We start from the raw sequence: 17,321 nt of genomic DNA, 5'->3' as shown, positions 1-17,321 counted from the left end.
TATATGGGAGCTGTATCAGGCTATAGACCGATTCAGACCATAATAAACACGTATGTTGATGGTCATGAGACGATCCGTCGTGCAAAATTTCATTCCAATCGGGAAAGAATTGCGCTCTCTAGAGGCTCAAGAAGTCTAGATCCCAGATCGGTTTATATGGCAGCTATACCAGGTTATGGACCATACTTGGCATAGTTGTTAGAATTTATACTAAAACACTATATGCAAAATTTAAGTCCAATCGGATGAGAATTGCGCTCTTTAGAGGCTCAAGAAGTCAAGACCCAAGATCGGTTTATATGGCAGCTATATCAAAACATGGACCGATATGGCCCATTTACAATACCAACCGACCTACACTAATAAAAAGTAATTGTGCAAAATTTCAAGCGGCTAGCTTTACTCCTTCGGAAGTTAGCGTGCTTTCGACAGACAGACGGACGGACATGGCTAGATCGACATAAAATGTCGCGACGATCAAGAATATATATACTTTTTGGGGTCTCAGACGAATATTTCGAGTAGTTACAAACGGAATGACGAAATTAGTATACCCCCCATTCTATGGTGGAGTGTATAAAAAGAGAGGGAGAAAGGCCAGAGCCTGGTGGTTAGGTTAGGTTGAAAAGAGGCTGCAGCTAAGCCAGTAATCGGCTTGTTGTGCGCTCAAGCCGATTACTGGCTTGTGGTACACCTGCGGTTAATTTGTATTCATCAGAAGAGCCGCAAGAACCCTTTTGACTTCACGTGTTCGAAAGAATATCTGAGGCATCAAACTCGATACGCTCTTAATCGTTGGGAGTGGTTGATCGCTTTCCGACAAGGAAGAATTTCCCTCAAACATCTCAGCCAGTAGGTTAGCCTTATCAACCGGGTCAGTGAATATTTAGTCATCTTTGACGAGAGCCGGGATAGCCGATGAGTTCCCCCTAACTCTTTTCACAAATGACCAAAAGCACTTTCTGCCCCTTGGAGAAGCAATAACTTCGGCACGTAGACGTGTTCGTGAAGAAATTTCTCATGTCTAAGTACCCTAGCACACGAAGTTCTTGCCTGGTTGTCTGGTTAAACAAACTTTTGTCGTATAAATGCCTTCCTTCCCATTGATATTATGCGTTCAATCATCTCAGCTGCAGCATTTATATTGTCATCAAGAAAGCAAAGTGCTGGAAGAATGCGTTGAGCTCAGCCCAACGTGATTTCTTTTATTTAAAAACTGACCGCTTCGGGACTGGAGCGGAAGTGGTACGAAGAGCTGAATACGAACAAGTAAGAGCGTGCTTAGTTCGGCCGGGCTGAATCTTATATACCCTCCACCATGGTCGCATCTGTCGAGTTCTTTGCGCAGTATCTGTTTTTAGTCAAACAAAGTATAATGAATAAGGACGGAGGAGCAGCTATATCAAGTTATAGTCCGATTCGGGACACAAGAAGCGAAATCGGGAGATCGGTTTATATGGAAGCTGTATCAAGCCATAGATCGATTCTGATTATATTGCGCACGTATGTTGAAGCCCATGGGAGGAGCCGTTGTACAAAATTTGTGCCAAATCGGATGATAATTGCGCTCTCTAGAGGCTCAAGAAGTCAAGTCCCAAGATCGGTTTATATGGCAGCTATACCAAAACATGAACCGATGTAAACCATACTTAGCGTAGTTATTTGAAGTGATACCAAAACACTACGTGCAAAATTTCAATAAAATCGGATAAGAATTGCGCCTTCTAGAGGCTCAAGAAGTCAAGACCCAAGATCGGTTTATATGGCAGCTATATCAGGTTATGGACCGATTTGGCCTATTTACAATCCCAATCTTTGCACAGTTGTTGAAAGCGATATCAAAACACTATGTGCAAAATTTCAGTCAAATCGGACGAGAATTGCGCCCTCTAGAGGCTCAAGAAGTCAAGACCCAAGATCGGTTTATATGGCAGCTATATCAAAACATGGACCGATGTAAACCATACTTAGCGTAGTTATTTGAAGTGATACCAAAACACTACGTGCAAAATTTCAATAAAATCGGATAAGAATTGCGCCTTCTAGAGGCTCAAGAAGTCAAGACCCAAGATCGGTTTATATGACAGCTATATCAGGTTATGGACCGATTTGGCCCATTTACAATCCCAATCTTCGCACAGTTGTTGAAAGCGATATCAAAACACTATGTGCAAAATTTCAGTCAAATCGGACGAGAATTGCGCCCTCTAGAGGCTCAAGAAGTCAAGACCCAAGATCGGTTTATATGGCAGCTATATCAAAACATGGACCGATTTGGCCCATTTACAATCCCAACCGACCTACACTGATAAGAAGTATTTGTGCAAAATTTCAAGTGGCTAACTCTACTCCTTCAAAAGTTAGCGTGCTTTCGACAGACAGACGGACTGACATTGCTAGTTCAACTATGGTGGAGGGTATAAAAAGAAGCCGAAACAATGCTGTTATCCGAGTTACCAAGAGGTGCAAGAACATTGACTTCATACTTTTCACGGTGTGAAGATAAGAAAAGGTTAAGAACTTTATGCCCTTGTGCAAAAATGCTGTTATGCCTTTTTTCTACCCACCACCATAGGATGGGGGTGTTCTAATCAAGTCATTTCGTTTTTAACACCTCGAAATATTTATCTTCAAACCCATAAAATATATATTCTTGATTATCTTGATATTCTAAACCCATCTAGCCATATCCGTCCGTCTGTCGAAATCACGATAGCGGTCGAACGACGAAGCTATCCGCTTGAAATTTTGCACAAATCCTTCAATTAGTGTGGGTTGTTGGGGAAAGCAAATGGGTCATATCACTTCAGATTTGGATATAGCTCTCATATAAAGTGGTCCTTCGATTTGACTTCTTCAGCCCCTAGAAGCCTTAGTTTTTATCCGATTTTGTTTAAAGACGATTGATCGATGTCAAAAAGCGAATCCAGGCAAATGGAAGAGAGTCCCTGGCAAATTGGACAAGCACTGTATGGACGAAATGAAATGCGGAACATGATTTTTGGTTTACACGTACTGTATGTGACCGTGACGGTACCGAGCCTTGTTAGCACGTTCGTGGTCTACGCTACCTAAATGTTTGAGTGCACACATTTCCACAGCTTCCAAAATGTGTTCCCAATATGTCGCATTTACTTCGACGCCAGACTCGATGAAATCGATTTGAGAGCGGACATCGGCGGTCACAGCTGTCTAAACCATCAGCTGAGATGGAAATGTACTTCAGGTGGCCGTTCGTAGACTCAAATTTTCGTGCGCTCCATCATTTTGGGAGTTAACGAATTGCTCAATTGGGAATATTGTTTTTTATTTTGGGAACACTAAGTTCGGAAATTCACCACATTCCACAGAGGTCTAGCTTATAATAAAGCTATCGATCCGATATAGGTATAGCCCCCATATAGGTGTACCGCCCGATATTACCTATTTTGAAGGGTTTGGTCGTATTGCCCAGCAAATGTGGCTGTAATTTGGCATTTTGACTTCTCAAAGATCAAAAAATATGCGAACCAAAAATGATCAATATAGGTCCATGCTTTGATATAGCCCCATATAGCGGTACAGCCCGATTTCACTTATTTTGATAGGTTTGACGGTTTTTTTTCTGCAGTTAATGCGGTAATTTGGCATTTTGGATTCTCAGAGGACAGCAAATGTGCAAACCAAATTTATCAGGATAGGTTCATGTTTTGACATAGCAAACACATAGCGGTATCGTCCGAATTCCAGTTCCAGCTCTACCAAGGACTATTTTGGACACCAAATTTTCAAAATTACACATTTGTGAAAGAAATGTTCATAGTTTGCACTTAAAAAATTTTCATTAAGGAACGAACAAATTAAAAAGGCATTAAGTTTAGCAGGGCTGAAGTTTGGCAACGTACCACCTCGGGTATATATTAACCACATTTCGTCAAAATTGTGTGAAAAATGTAATGTATCGAGCAATAAAAAGGGTTCAAGAACGTAGGGATGTAGTGGTTAAATCGGGAAATCGGCTTATATCACAGCTTTATCCAAATATGAATCCCCTTAAGATAAACTCAACAAGAACATCGAGGGGCCTAATACAACTCACAGTGACAAATTTCGGACAAATCGAGCGATAAATGCGACTTTTATATGCTTAAGACCTTAAATCGAGAGATCGTTCTATATGGGGCCTATGTAAAGATATAGTCCGATATATCCCAACTTCGATGGTGGGTATAAAAAACAAACACGGAATACTTTCAAACACTCAAAAACAATACAGTTTGGACAAATTTCATAAATTTGGACCAGAGATAAGATTCTTTTTTTCAAGTTTCATAATGTCGGGAAGAAACGGGCAGGTAATACATATACGACCTAAACTGCACATTCTTACCAACATTTCAAATTAATCAACAAGACGTTCTGTAAAGTGGAATTTGTTAAAAGTGAAATTTTTATACCCACCACCGAAGGTTGGAGATGTATTCATTTTGTCATTCCGTTTGCAAAACATCGAAATATCTATTTCCAATTCTATAAAATATATATATAAATATATATTCCGGATCGTCGTAAAAATCTAAGACGATCGAGCCATGCTCTTCTCTCCGTCTGTCTGTTGAGATCACACTACAGTCTTTAAAAATAGAGATATTGAGCTGAAACTTTGCACAGATATTTTTTTGTTCATAGGCAGGCAGAGTTCAAAGATGGCCTACATCAGACTATATCTTGATATAGCGCCCATATAGACCGATCTGCCGATTTAAGGTCGTAGTCCCATAAAAGCCACATTTATTGTCCGATTTGTGTTAGGTCACTCGACTTATTACCTTTATTTGGCTCAGATCGGTCCAGATTTGGATGTAGCTGCCATATAGACCGATCTCTCGATTTAAAGTCTTGGGCCATAAAAAGCGCATTTTTCATCTGATTTTGCTGAAATTTGGGACAGTGGGTTGTGTAAGGCCCTTCGACATTCTTCTTCAATTTGGCCCAGATCGGATATAGCTGCCCATAAAAGGCGCATTTATTGTCCGATTTCGCCGAAATTCGGGACAGTGAATCGCTTCGACAGATCGGTCCAGATTGAATTTAGCTGCGATATATACCGATCTGCCGATTTAAGGTCTTGGACTCATAAATGGAGCATTTATTGTCCGATTTCACTGAAATTTGGGACAGTGAGTTCTGTTAAGCCCTTTGACATCCTCTTTTAATTTGGCCCAGATCTGTCCAGATTTGGATATGGCTTCCATATAGACCTCTCTCGATTTGAAGTTTTGGCCCATTTATTATCCGATTTCGCTGAAATTTTACACATGTTTGACTTATGTTAGGCTTTTCGACATCCGTGTCCTATATGGTTTAGAGCGGTTTATATTTAGATAAAGCTGACAAAAAGACCAATATTTTGTTCCATTAAATTGAACAGTGATTGGTATTTAATACACCAAGCAATGTCCGTGTCGAATTTGGTTCAAATCGAACCATATATCGATATAGTTGCAATGGGTGCATAAATTATGCATTTTTTACCGGTTTATGACGAACAATGATTTACACATTTACCCGAGGTGATGGGTGTCCGTCCGTTCGCCCGTCCGTCTGTCGAAATAACAATAGTAGTCGAACGCGTAAAGCGAGCCGCTTGAAATTTTGCACAGATATTTTATATTGATGTAAGTCATTGGGGATTGCAAATGAGCCATATCGAAATATTGCACATAATGTTCAGTTATGACTTCCAACAACTGTGCCAAGTACGTTCCAAATCGGGTAAGAACCTTATATAGCTCCTATATAAACCGATCTCTCGATTTGACTTCTTGAGCTCCTGGAAGCCTCAATTTTCATCAGTTTTGCATGAAATTTTGTACATACTGTTCTGTCATGATTCCCAACAACTGTGCCAAGTACGGTTCAAAGCGGTCAAGAACATGATATAGCTCCCATATAAATCGATCTCCCGATTTGACTTCTTGCGCCTTTACCAGCTGCGATTTTTATCCGATTTGGCTGAAATTTTGCATATAGTGCTCTGTTATGACTCTCACTAACTGTGTCAAGTACGGTCCAGTTCGGTCTATAACTAGATAAAGCTCCCATATTTTTGCTTCGTTCTTGCAAGTACCGTTACAAATCACAAAGACAATGTTGGCCTGGCACGGGATAGCTGTGAGCACCACACAGGCTGGAGCATTGAGGTCCAATCTGCTACCGGGCACGTCCACAGGTTGCGATTAGTGGAATGCTCCATACGGAGTAGCTGCAACCGCAGTCGCAGACAATCAACGGTAGCGGACAATCAAAGTGAATGGATTCTGAAATTTAGATTACTTATATAAAAAATATTTTACACCCAAAAAAAGTGGTAATTAAAAATGGTAACGCTTTTCATATCAGCTACACTGTAATAAAAGAATTTTGGTGCACTATTTGTACATACGCCCTTGATGCTTTGCTTTTCATAAAAAAATGTATATCTCGGAAGCATTTTACAAGCATTTACAGGAGTAACTGGTAAAATTATAAGAAAAAGCCTGTTCTGTCAATTGGTAAGAATATTATATGGTAATTGTAATTGACCCTTTGTCAAAATACAATACAAAATTATTCATAGAATTTTATTCTAGTCCTACCAGCTGCTCAAATATTGAAAGGCATGAACATTTAACTGAAGCTATTTAAGCAACTGTTTAAGCTTATTGTTGTCGCAATAATGGGCTGGTTGATTGCAAATATAAAGCGTGGAAGTTTTAATTGAACGCAAATATGATAACGTGTTTCTAATAATAATTACAAAATTAGATTCGTTAAGAAAACAAAAGGAGTTGGTTTTCTTCACATTAACCACCATTAAAAAATATGGAATTTTTGATTAATCGAAAAAAATGCAATCAACTAATTTGATAAATAAATTACATTAATCCAACCAATCTTCTTATAGATAAAAATCAATTTGTGTTTGTTTGTAGGTTTGTTTGTTTGTATGTTTGTGTGTTCCTTATAGACTCAGCTGAACCGATTTTCTTGAAAGTTTCACAGATGGTGCATAATGACCCCGTGGTGAAAATAGGGTACTACATTTTTTGATATCTGAAGGGGGACGGACCCTCTCCCTTACCCCAATTTTCAGAAACGCCAGAATTTTGTGTGCTCTCATATTATTCCCTAAAAATAACAATTTGGTATCCAAATTTCGGATGGGGTACCTAGGGGGGCTGCCCTACCCTAAAACCTACCAAACATATATTTAGACCAATCACGACAATATGGGACTCAAATGAAAGGTATTTATTTATAAGAAAACGTATCTGATATCCAATTGTCGGACCAAGTGTTAGGGGGACCACCCCAAGCCCTAAAACACCCCTAAATGGGACATATTTACCGACCATGGCAATATGGGTCTCAAATGAAAGGTATTAGCGAGTAAAATACGAATCTGATATTCAAATGTGGGACAAAACACCCCCAAACAAGACTTATTTACTGACCATGGGAATATGGGGCTGAAATAAAAGGTATTTGAATGTAAAATACGAATCTGATATCCAAATATGGGACCAAGTGTTTGGGGGGCCGCCTCTCACCAAAACATCCCCCAAAGGGGACACATTTACGACCACAGCCACATGGGGCTCAAATGAAAGGTCTTTGGGAGTAAAACACAAATCTTATATCAATATTCGGGAAATGTGTCTATGGGGCCACCCCACCGCCACAACACCACCCAAATAGTAAATATTTGCTGACTATTGCAATATGAGGTTCAAGTAAGAGGGTTTTTAAAGTGGAACACGAATCCGATATATATTTTCAAGGCCAACTCACTGAGTGGCCGCCCATCCCCCAAAACACTCCCCAAGACGATCATGTTTGCCGACTATGGAAATATGAGGCTCAAATTAAAGGTATGTGGGAGTAGACCACGTATATGATATCAACATTAGCTGACGTCCCACCACCATAACAACCCCCAAATATGACGTATTTGCTCACCAAGACAATTTGGGTCTTAAAGAGAGTGGAACTAAATATGCATAGTTTTTAGGGCCAATACCCCATACATATTTGCTGACTTTTGCAATAAGGAGTTTAAATGAGTTTAGAAAAAAGAATTTGGTATCCAATTTTGAGGGCAATGGCAATATGGGGTTCAAATAAATGATATATAGATATATGAGAATAGAGTACGTTGCTGATATATTTTCCGGGCCTTAGTGTTTGGGGGGACCACCCTAATCACCAAAAAATTGGGGGGTAGAGCATTAATTGATACCCATTTTCGCAAAAATTGATACCCAAAATACCCCACAAACAAGAATTTTTTTAGTGACCATCGCAATATGGGCCTCAAATAAAGGTATTTGGGAGTAGAATACGAATTTGATATCCAAATGTAGGGCCATGTATTTAGGGCATCACCCCTTTCCCAAAATACCCCCAAAGGGAAAAAAATTTTCAACCATGCCAATATGTGGCTCAAATGAAAGGTATTTGAGATTAGGAAACGAATTTGATAACCTATTTTGGGGCCATGTGTTTGGGGGAGCCTCATCCTGTAAACTTCTCTTAAGCCAATGGCAATATGGATTTAAACCCCATATTGCCATTGGCTTAAGAGAAGTTTACAGGATGGCATTTGAGAATGGTATTTGAGAGAAGAGCACGAGGCTGACACTTTTTTAGGGCCAAGTATCTAGGTGGTCCCCCAGATACACCCCCATAAACACCACTAAATCAGACATCATGAGAATATCTGGCTGAAATGAAGTATTTAAAGAATGGAGTACACCTTACACCCAAACTTACATTCGTAGACCAATAAAGATCATATGGGATTCAGATAAAGGCAAATATATTGTTAAACTGTTAGTCAAGAGATATATATTTTCGTAGCATGGTATTTCACTAAAAGATCTTTAATTGTCGAAAATAAATATTCCAAGGAAACTTTTGTTCCATATAAATTAAAAGAAGGCGGAGCGGGCCCGGGTCAGCTAGTCTTATATATAAAATTCAATTTGTGTTTGTTTGTTTGTTTGTCGGTTGTGTGTTTCTTCCGTATAGACTCAAAAACGGCTGAACCGATTACCTTGAAATTTTCACAGATTGTGTTGGTTGGTCTGAAAGGAAACATAGGATATATAATTTTTTGATATCGGGAGGGGGCGGACCCTCCCCCTTACCCCAAAATACTACCCAAAAATAAAAGTGGACCGACCGGGACTATATGGGATTCAAATGAAAGGTATTCAAGAGTAGAATACGAATTTCATAATAAAAGTTAGGTCCAAGTACCTGGGAGGCCGCCCCAGCCCCAAAACCCCTTAAAATAGGTTTATTTGACGATAATGACAATATGGGACTCAAATGAAAGGTATTCGGAAGTAAATTATGAATATGGTCAGGAAGTAGGAATAGGCTTTATAATTTATTGATAACGAAGGAGACGGACCCTCCACCGTTACCCCAAAAACACCAACCAAAATCAAAAGTGGACCGATAAGGACAATATGGGTACCAAATGAAAAGTATGCGAGAGTAGGTAACGAATCTGGCATACAAAATCATGTCGAAGTATAGGGAGTCACCCCACCCCAACAAAAACTCCCAAGATGGACACATTAGGAAACATAGACTATATAATTTTTCCGTATCAGAAGGGGTACAGACCCTCCCGCTTATGCGAAAAACGCAACCCAAAATCAAAAGTGGACCGATCGGGGCAATATAGGTATCAAATGAAAGGTATTCGACAGTAGAATACAAATATGGTATTAAAATTTGAGTCTAAGTACCCATCGGGCCGATCCAACCCCCAAACTCCCCCAAACAGACATATTGGACGTTCATTTCAATATGGAGCTCAAATGAAAGTTATTCGGGAGTACATTTCGAATCTGGCATACAGAATCAGATCGAAGTAAAGGGGGTTACACCGCCCCTCAAAAACGCCATTAGACCCATTATTATTATATATGATACTTGAGTGAACCGATTTTCTTAAAATTGTCATAGATTGTGTACTTTTGTCTGGAATTATAATTTTTAGATATACCGTGGGGGCGGACCCTCCCCCTTACCCCCAAAACGCCACCCATATCCGAAAGTGGTCCGATGGGCACAAGGGTATAAAATGAAAAGTATTGGAAACCAGACTCGAAAATGTTATTAAAATTTGGGTGCAAGTACCCAGCGGGTACTTTCAGTGCAAAGTGCCGATGTCAGCCCCAGCCCCAAAACACCCTCCAAAGGGTTCATTTTATTGTCCATGTCAATATGGGGCTCAAGTTAAAGGGATTTGGAAGTGCAGTACGCATTTGATATACATATTTGAGTCGAAAAGTCTGAGGTGCCATCCCTCCTCTAATGAGAACATTACCCTAAGGAAGAACATTACCACCAGGAACCGAGAAGGGGCAAATTCTGACACATCAATGAGTGCTTTCCGATTCAAGTTTAAACTCAATGATAAGGGACATTTTTTTAAAGCCGAGTCCGAACGGCGTCCCGCAGTGCGACACCTCTTTGCGGGAAATTTTTTAAATAACTATGCCTGGCATTCTACCTCGCAAATGTCGCCAACATTAAGAGGGGATAAACAACGTTTTGTCCGATGTTCTTGCCATGATTCGAACGCGTTCAGCGTCATAGGCTACAATGGCAAGAATTCGATATCCGCATTCAGGGCGAAGTGTCCCCAACCCAAAAAGATATTAGAGAGTTAAAGAAGGCGCAGCGGAGCGGGCCTGGTTCGGCTAGTCATTTATATAAAAATCAATTTGTGTTGGATTGTGTGCTTATAACTACGGAACATATAAACACAGACCAGTTGTGCACAAAAAAAAATTAAATTGTAGGAGTGCGTTACTCTCTATGATTTATTATAATTCTCTCTATGAATGGAAATTCATTTATCAGACAGAAAGATTTATACCTTTTAAAATAAAACAATATTAAAGAAAATAATTCTACTTTCCTTTCGTATAAAGCGTTTAATTAGAAATAAACATTGTTTTTAAAATGTTCGTTGCTGTACACAGAAAAAAAAAATACAAATTGGTTTCAATCGCGAAATTATTTAATCCAATTAATTTTTTAATTGAAACGACTTAATTCACGAAAATGATAATATCAACTGCAGTTTTTGAAAAAGGTGATTGCAAAAATTTCAATTAAAAAAATTGCAATTCATTAGAAATAGGATTGAATAATTTTGAAATTTCCAATTAATTTTTTAATTGATCCAACTACACCAATGATTGAAAATTGCGAAATATCCAATTAATTATTTAATTGGATCAATTAAAAATTTGATTAAAAATGTGCATATATTATATTAAAAAATTTGCGGAAAGCGCGCTTTGTAAAGCTCATCCCCATTTTCCATGCAACATGGTTCACATATGTATTACTCATGGAACACGAATTTGGATCCCGATTTTGCTTCTTGAGCCCCTACAAGGCGCAATTCTTTTCCGAATGAACTGAAATATTACACAATGACTTCTACAATGTCAATCAGCATTCATTTATGGACCATAACTTGATATAGCTCCAAAAGCATAACAGTTCTTATTCAATATTCTATGTTTCTCTAAATACCGCGCATAGAACTCGACAAATGCGATCAATGGTGGAGGGTATATAAGATTCGGCCCGGCCGAACTTAGCTAGATTTTACTTGTTGTTACTCGTTTCGTCTGCTAATTCAATAAAAACAGCTGTTTTCAATGAACTGGTAAATGAATGGATTAAAAAAAAGAAAAAAAGCTAGTGAACTAGGCCGTTATTGTTTAATTGAAAAAGATAAAAATTTTTAATCACATTTTATAGCAAAATATTTGAGGATTCAATTAAAAAAAATATTGAATCAATTAATTTTTTAATTGAAAACTTCAATTCTCTAGCTCATCGCCGCTGAACGTTCTAGGAGTTGAGAGTCTTTACATTTCAGAGATGAACCGACACCCGTATCATCCACAACTTCCTCAGGTTGTTGGCGGTCGAACGCGAAAAGCTAGCCGCTAGAAATTGTGCTCAGGTACTTCGTATTTATGTAGTTCGTTGTGGATTGCAAATGGGCCATATCGGTTCAGATTTGGATATAGCTCCTATATAAACCGATCTCCCGATTCGACTTCTTGAGCCCCTGGAAGCCACAACTTTTGGCCGACTTGGCTGAAATTATGAATGTAGTGTCTGTTATGACTTCCAACAACTGTGCTAAGTACGGTTTAAATCGGTCTATAACCTGATATAGCTCCCATATAAACCGATACCCCGATTTGACTTCTTTAGCCCCTGGAAGCCCCAATTTTTGTCCGATTTGGCTAAAATTTTGTATATAGTGTTCTGTTATAACTTCCAACAACTGTGCCAAGAACGGCCCAAATCGGTTTGGAATCTGATATAGCTCCCATATAAACCGATCTACCGAATTGATTTCTTGAATCCTTAGAAGCCGTGATTTTAATCCGATTTGGCTGAAATTGTGCATATAATTTTCTGTTATAGCTTTCAATAACTATGTCGAGTAAAGCCCAAATTGGTCTGTAACCTGATATAGCCCCCATATAAACCGATGTCCTGATTTGAATTCTTGAGTCCTTATAAGCCTCAATTTTTGTCCGATTTTGCACATAGTGCTCTCTTACGACTTCCAATAACTGCGCCAAATACGGTCCAAATCGGTCTATAACCAGATATAGCTCCCACATTCTATCAGAATCCATGGTGGTGGGTTCCCAAGATTCGACCCGGCCTAACTTAGCACGTTTTTACTTGTTCTAATTTTTTTTTGATGTTTCGAATAGGTCAAGTTCATTTGAATTCGATGCTTTGTATTCAAAGAATAGCATAGCAAAGAACTTATAAAATTTTAGGGTTTCTTCTATTTTGCTGGGCAAACGATTGTTCGATTAGCATATGTGACAAAACTAAAAGATAATTTCAATTAAAAATTGTTATTTGTATAAAATATTTTTTCTTTTTGCTGGGCAAACAAAACTAAAGATAATTTTAATTAAAATTATGGCAATTTTTATTGCAGATGAAGATTTGGAAGAGTTCCTGAAAGCCGTTATAACAGCCAACGATCGTGGCATATCTCCACTTCGCAATGCCACAAACGAAATGAACTGGAGCTTCGGACAGGCATTGTTCTTCTCCAGCACCGTCATCACAACAATTGGTAGGTTCTAGTTATGATCTAATTTTCAGCATATGATAATTGTAGTGTTTCTCCCAAATAATTCACACAGGCTATGGTCATGTAACCCCTCTCAGTCAGACGGGAAAAATCTTCTGCATGATCTATGCGGCCATTGGTATCCCCTTGACTTTGGTCCTGCTCAGTGCCATGGTAGAGAAGCTATTAATTCCTGCCAATTGGCTTTTGGGAAAACTCAACTCTCGTTTGGGACATTTGTATCAGCCGTTCAATATTCGTGTGATACACTTGAGTATTGTGGGTAAGTTGTAGAGAGCGGTGGAGAGAGTGGTATGTCTTACTAATTGATACCTTCTTTTATCATGTATTTCAGTTATAATTGTGGCTAGTTTGTTCTTTGCCATACCTACTGCTGTTTTTGCATATTTGGAACCTTCATGGGGAATATTGGATGCTTTCTACTACTGTTTCATATCCTTAACTACAATTGGCTTGGGCGACTATATACCCGGCGATGGGGTGTCCATCGACAATCGTTCGCTATACAAAATGCTTATTACGGCTTATTTAGTGCTTGGTAAGTGGTTAATACAATGAAATAATGCCTATCATTTAAGCACACATTTATTTCTTAGCATACAATTAATTTCTTCTCATACATTAGTTTAGGTTAGATTTTTTTTTAAATCGTTTTTGGCCATTGTGATATCACAGAAACAGGAGAAGGAAGATGTCTTCTAGCTCTAAACGCTCGCTCAACCGTCCAGATCCACTAAATCAGACATGAGAACCTAAAATGGGACTCTTTCTGACTGCCAATGCGAGACACACACAGCATATGTGTTATAGTCTCTTCTTCCTCGACGTTCTCACAGCTTCTGCAAAAGTCGTTACTTGCAACCTTCGTCCAATCAGTGACGGACACAATGACTAAGATGTCTGTTCTAGCCAGCGTAGCTCAGCGGTAGATCTCTTCAAATCTAAATTGGGCCACATAATTTTTGAGTGTTCACAACCCCCAGTTTGTGACCAGCTGTAATCCTGGAGACTTAGCTAACATGTCGCTAGAGGCTTACCCACAGATTCCAGTTCCCCTGGAATGTGTAAGCTAGTACCTGGACTCGCAAACTCGTCTACTTTACAATTCCCTGGGATATTCCTCTGTGGAACAAGGGAACTTTGAACTATTCAGCCATCTCGTTTAGAGATCTGTGGTAGTCTCATACATTAAGATATATCGTGATTTGCCACAATTGCCGAACAGCACCGAAGCCTATAATATTCCGAACTAAGACCAAAACCAAATGGACAAATTTCGGAAGGCTACTCACAGGAAGTCTTGGAAAAGAAGCATTTAATTGTCCAAGTATTGAAGACATTGACGGCATGTCAATAAGATTACGACTGCAATAGTAAGTCCTTTCGAAGATATTTGCCCACTTCGAGAAAGGAAATAAACCCAAGAAAACTTCTGGATAGTGGTGAAAATTCTTAACATTGCAAATAAAGTCTTTCTAATAAAAAAATCATGGAGCATATAGCAGACACAATGATAAGGAGTACGATGCCCAACAAATTTCTCAACATATCAAAAGAAGATGGGTGGTAACCGCCCTGCACAAGGTGCCGCATAAATAATAAGAATTCTTCGATGCCAAGATGTACACTTTGGCGGTATGCATTGACATCGAAGTTGCTTTTGACAATGTAAGGACCGATAAGCTGCTCCAATCCTTAGACCTCTAACGGGTGGGAATGGATAAGTTATATGCTAAGAAACTGGAGAATAATTTGTGGGTCCCATGACATAAGGATACGCCCAGAAAGCATTTTATCGTCACTCCTTCGGGTGACCACCATAAATAGTCTTATACGGATCCTGATTGAAGAGGATTTTGAACCCACCCGTGGTAGAAGTCTGAATCAGCTATGCAAATTGGGCGAATGGGTCTTGGAAATGGCATTCGACTTTGTTCTGAAAAGACTGTAACCCAATTTGATACTACCTACATTTCCTCACCTTTCCTCAAGGCGACAAAGAAGGATAATTGCTTGGTAGTGATCTTGGATAGGAAACTGAACTGGATCATATGTTGGGCATAGGCTCGAATGTGGCCTTAATACAAAAATAATCTGGCTCTACATAATTATTACGTCCCAATTGTTTGGTGAACGGCGACGGTAATGAAGTGCAATGCAAGGTTGTTGTTGTAGCCACATGTCAATATGTGGAGGTGGCGATCCTCGTGTATCTCCTATAGGTAAGCAAGCTCGTTCCGCTATAAAGGACCGATCGCCGCGGGAACAGGGCTACTCCGTATATAGCATTCCACTATCCACAACCTCGCCCGGTAGCTCCAGCTAAGCTTTTCGTGATAACAATGAACACTAGACAAAGGAGCTCAAAGTTCCAGCCTATGTACTGCTCATAGTTATCCCGTGTCGGAAACGTAAGGTAATTACATTAGGTTGAGAGAACATGTTTTCTTTCCAAGTTGGGGCGTTGTGAACCCCTCTTACTAAGGCACTGGAGACTATTGAAGAAGTCCGACCCATTGACATGCAGATTAGGTATGAGACAGCCACTGCGGCTATGATACATAGGAGGAGCAGATTATACAACAGTGGGATAGCATCCATCTAGCGCCTCAAAACGCTTGGGTATTGGTTGAGAATAGATTAAGCTACAATAAAAACTAAAACAAAAAATTAAAAAAATTTTTCAAATGAAGAATTACAAATAAGAACAAACCTGGAACAAACTATCTATATATATATATATATATATATATATATATATATATATATATATATATATATATATATATATATATATATATATATATATATATATATATATATATATATATACACATATTCCAAAATCCACTCCATAACCAGATTCTCCACTTGGGACCGATGATCTGGTAGAATCCTACTGGATGTACCTCTGGTATCGATGACTGCATACGTCAGCTTGCCTCTGTTGAGCTTCCTGTTCACTCTGGCGTAAGAGGGCAGCTGCTTACCTTTTTCAGCAACCATCTTGCCCTATCTCGATGGGTGTGGCCTTGGTCTTCCCAAGTTACTTGAAAACGGGGAGCTTTTTTCTTATTCAGCGTTTTCGGGGTGTTTTGATCTTCGGGAAACCTGATCGTACTTCCAGCTTCAACAGAAGTGGTTTTAATATCAGTTCTATCCCTACCAGCATTCTGCACTTTCGACCGATTGCGCTGCCGGTACAAATTACTCAGTTTTCTTCGTCGTGCCCCGAATTGCTTTCTCGGTCTTCTTGTAGCTTAGCAAAGCCCTAGTTCACTATTACCATCACGTGTCTGGATTCGGCTGCGATGACTGTTTCATTGGTCCTGTCGCTGACTGAGTCTGAATCTGAAACACCACTTTTACTTAAAGGCTGGGTACAAACTGTGCATCCCTCTGGATTATCCCTCTCTTTCTCATTCGTCAGTCTGACAACTGGTTGTTCGGTTGAAGCAATACTCTTGACTACATGACTACAGGTGCCAATGCACCCACATCTGTAAGAAGTGTAGTCAACATGATACTGTCTAATGCCACCACAGCAGCTGTTGGCTCTTTAGAGTCCATTCTGAGCCTATCCCTCGCCTTTAGATCTACCGCTCCACTGGTAACAGACCCAGACCACCAACCGCCTAATGGAAAATCCAATCATAGCTATCCTTGGAAGGCTTTTAAAATTTTTGCGTAAAAGGTTATCCTATTCCGAGATAAAGATATGGTTTTTTTAGGGGAAAGAAACTGCACCATGAAAAAGTAAAACGGTCAGCGAAAATCATATGGGAAAATCCGGATCATGAGACGACGAGGCTAATGCTGAAAGGAAATAAGAAGATGATAATAAGCATAGGACTACGGGCTCACTTGTACAAAAAAGATGTGTGATAACGTGTATAGGGCATGTGGAGAAGATGATTATTGCGTTGGAGCGGTTTCTACGTCACTTCGCCCGGCTTATGCGGCTAACAGACTTCGGCAATGAAGTGGGGAAAAAATCTCAGACTTGAACTAACATAGGGCCGTGGAATGACTGTTCTTCATTCCATTTGTGAGCAGCATGGAATTCCTGACCTAAATTTTTTTGGAGGTTTATACTTAAAAGAGCTTTAGTACTTAAAGCGCATAA

At 39.4% G+C, this 17,321-nt stretch overlaps 1 protein-coding gene across 2 annotated transcripts in view; it reads left to right on the top strand.

The window, feature by feature from the left end:
- Positions 1-17,321, top strand: part of LOC106092835 (potassium channel subfamily K member 1) — a 96,118-nt gene that overhangs the window by 64,270 nt on the left and 14,527 nt on the right. For both annotated transcript variants that reach the window (XM_059366684.1, XM_013259763.2), the window contains 3 exons: positions 13,037-13,177; positions 13,248-13,457; positions 13,530-13,733. In XM_059366684.1, coding sequence (XP_059222667.1) covers positions 13,037-13,177; positions 13,248-13,457; positions 13,530-13,733 — 555 coding nt within the window. The remainder of the gene's footprint in view (positions 1-13,036; positions 13,178-13,247; positions 13,458-13,529; positions 13,734-17,321) is intronic.

Source organism: Stomoxys calcitrans, chromosome 4, assembly GCF_963082655.1.
Source record: "Stomoxys calcitrans chromosome 4, idStoCalc2.1, whole genome shotgun sequence".
In the NCBI taxonomy this organism is placed as follows: domain Eukaryota; kingdom Metazoa; phylum Arthropoda; class Insecta; order Diptera; family Muscidae; genus Stomoxys; species Stomoxys calcitrans.
This window is presented reverse-complemented; position numbering and strand designations above follow the sequence as displayed.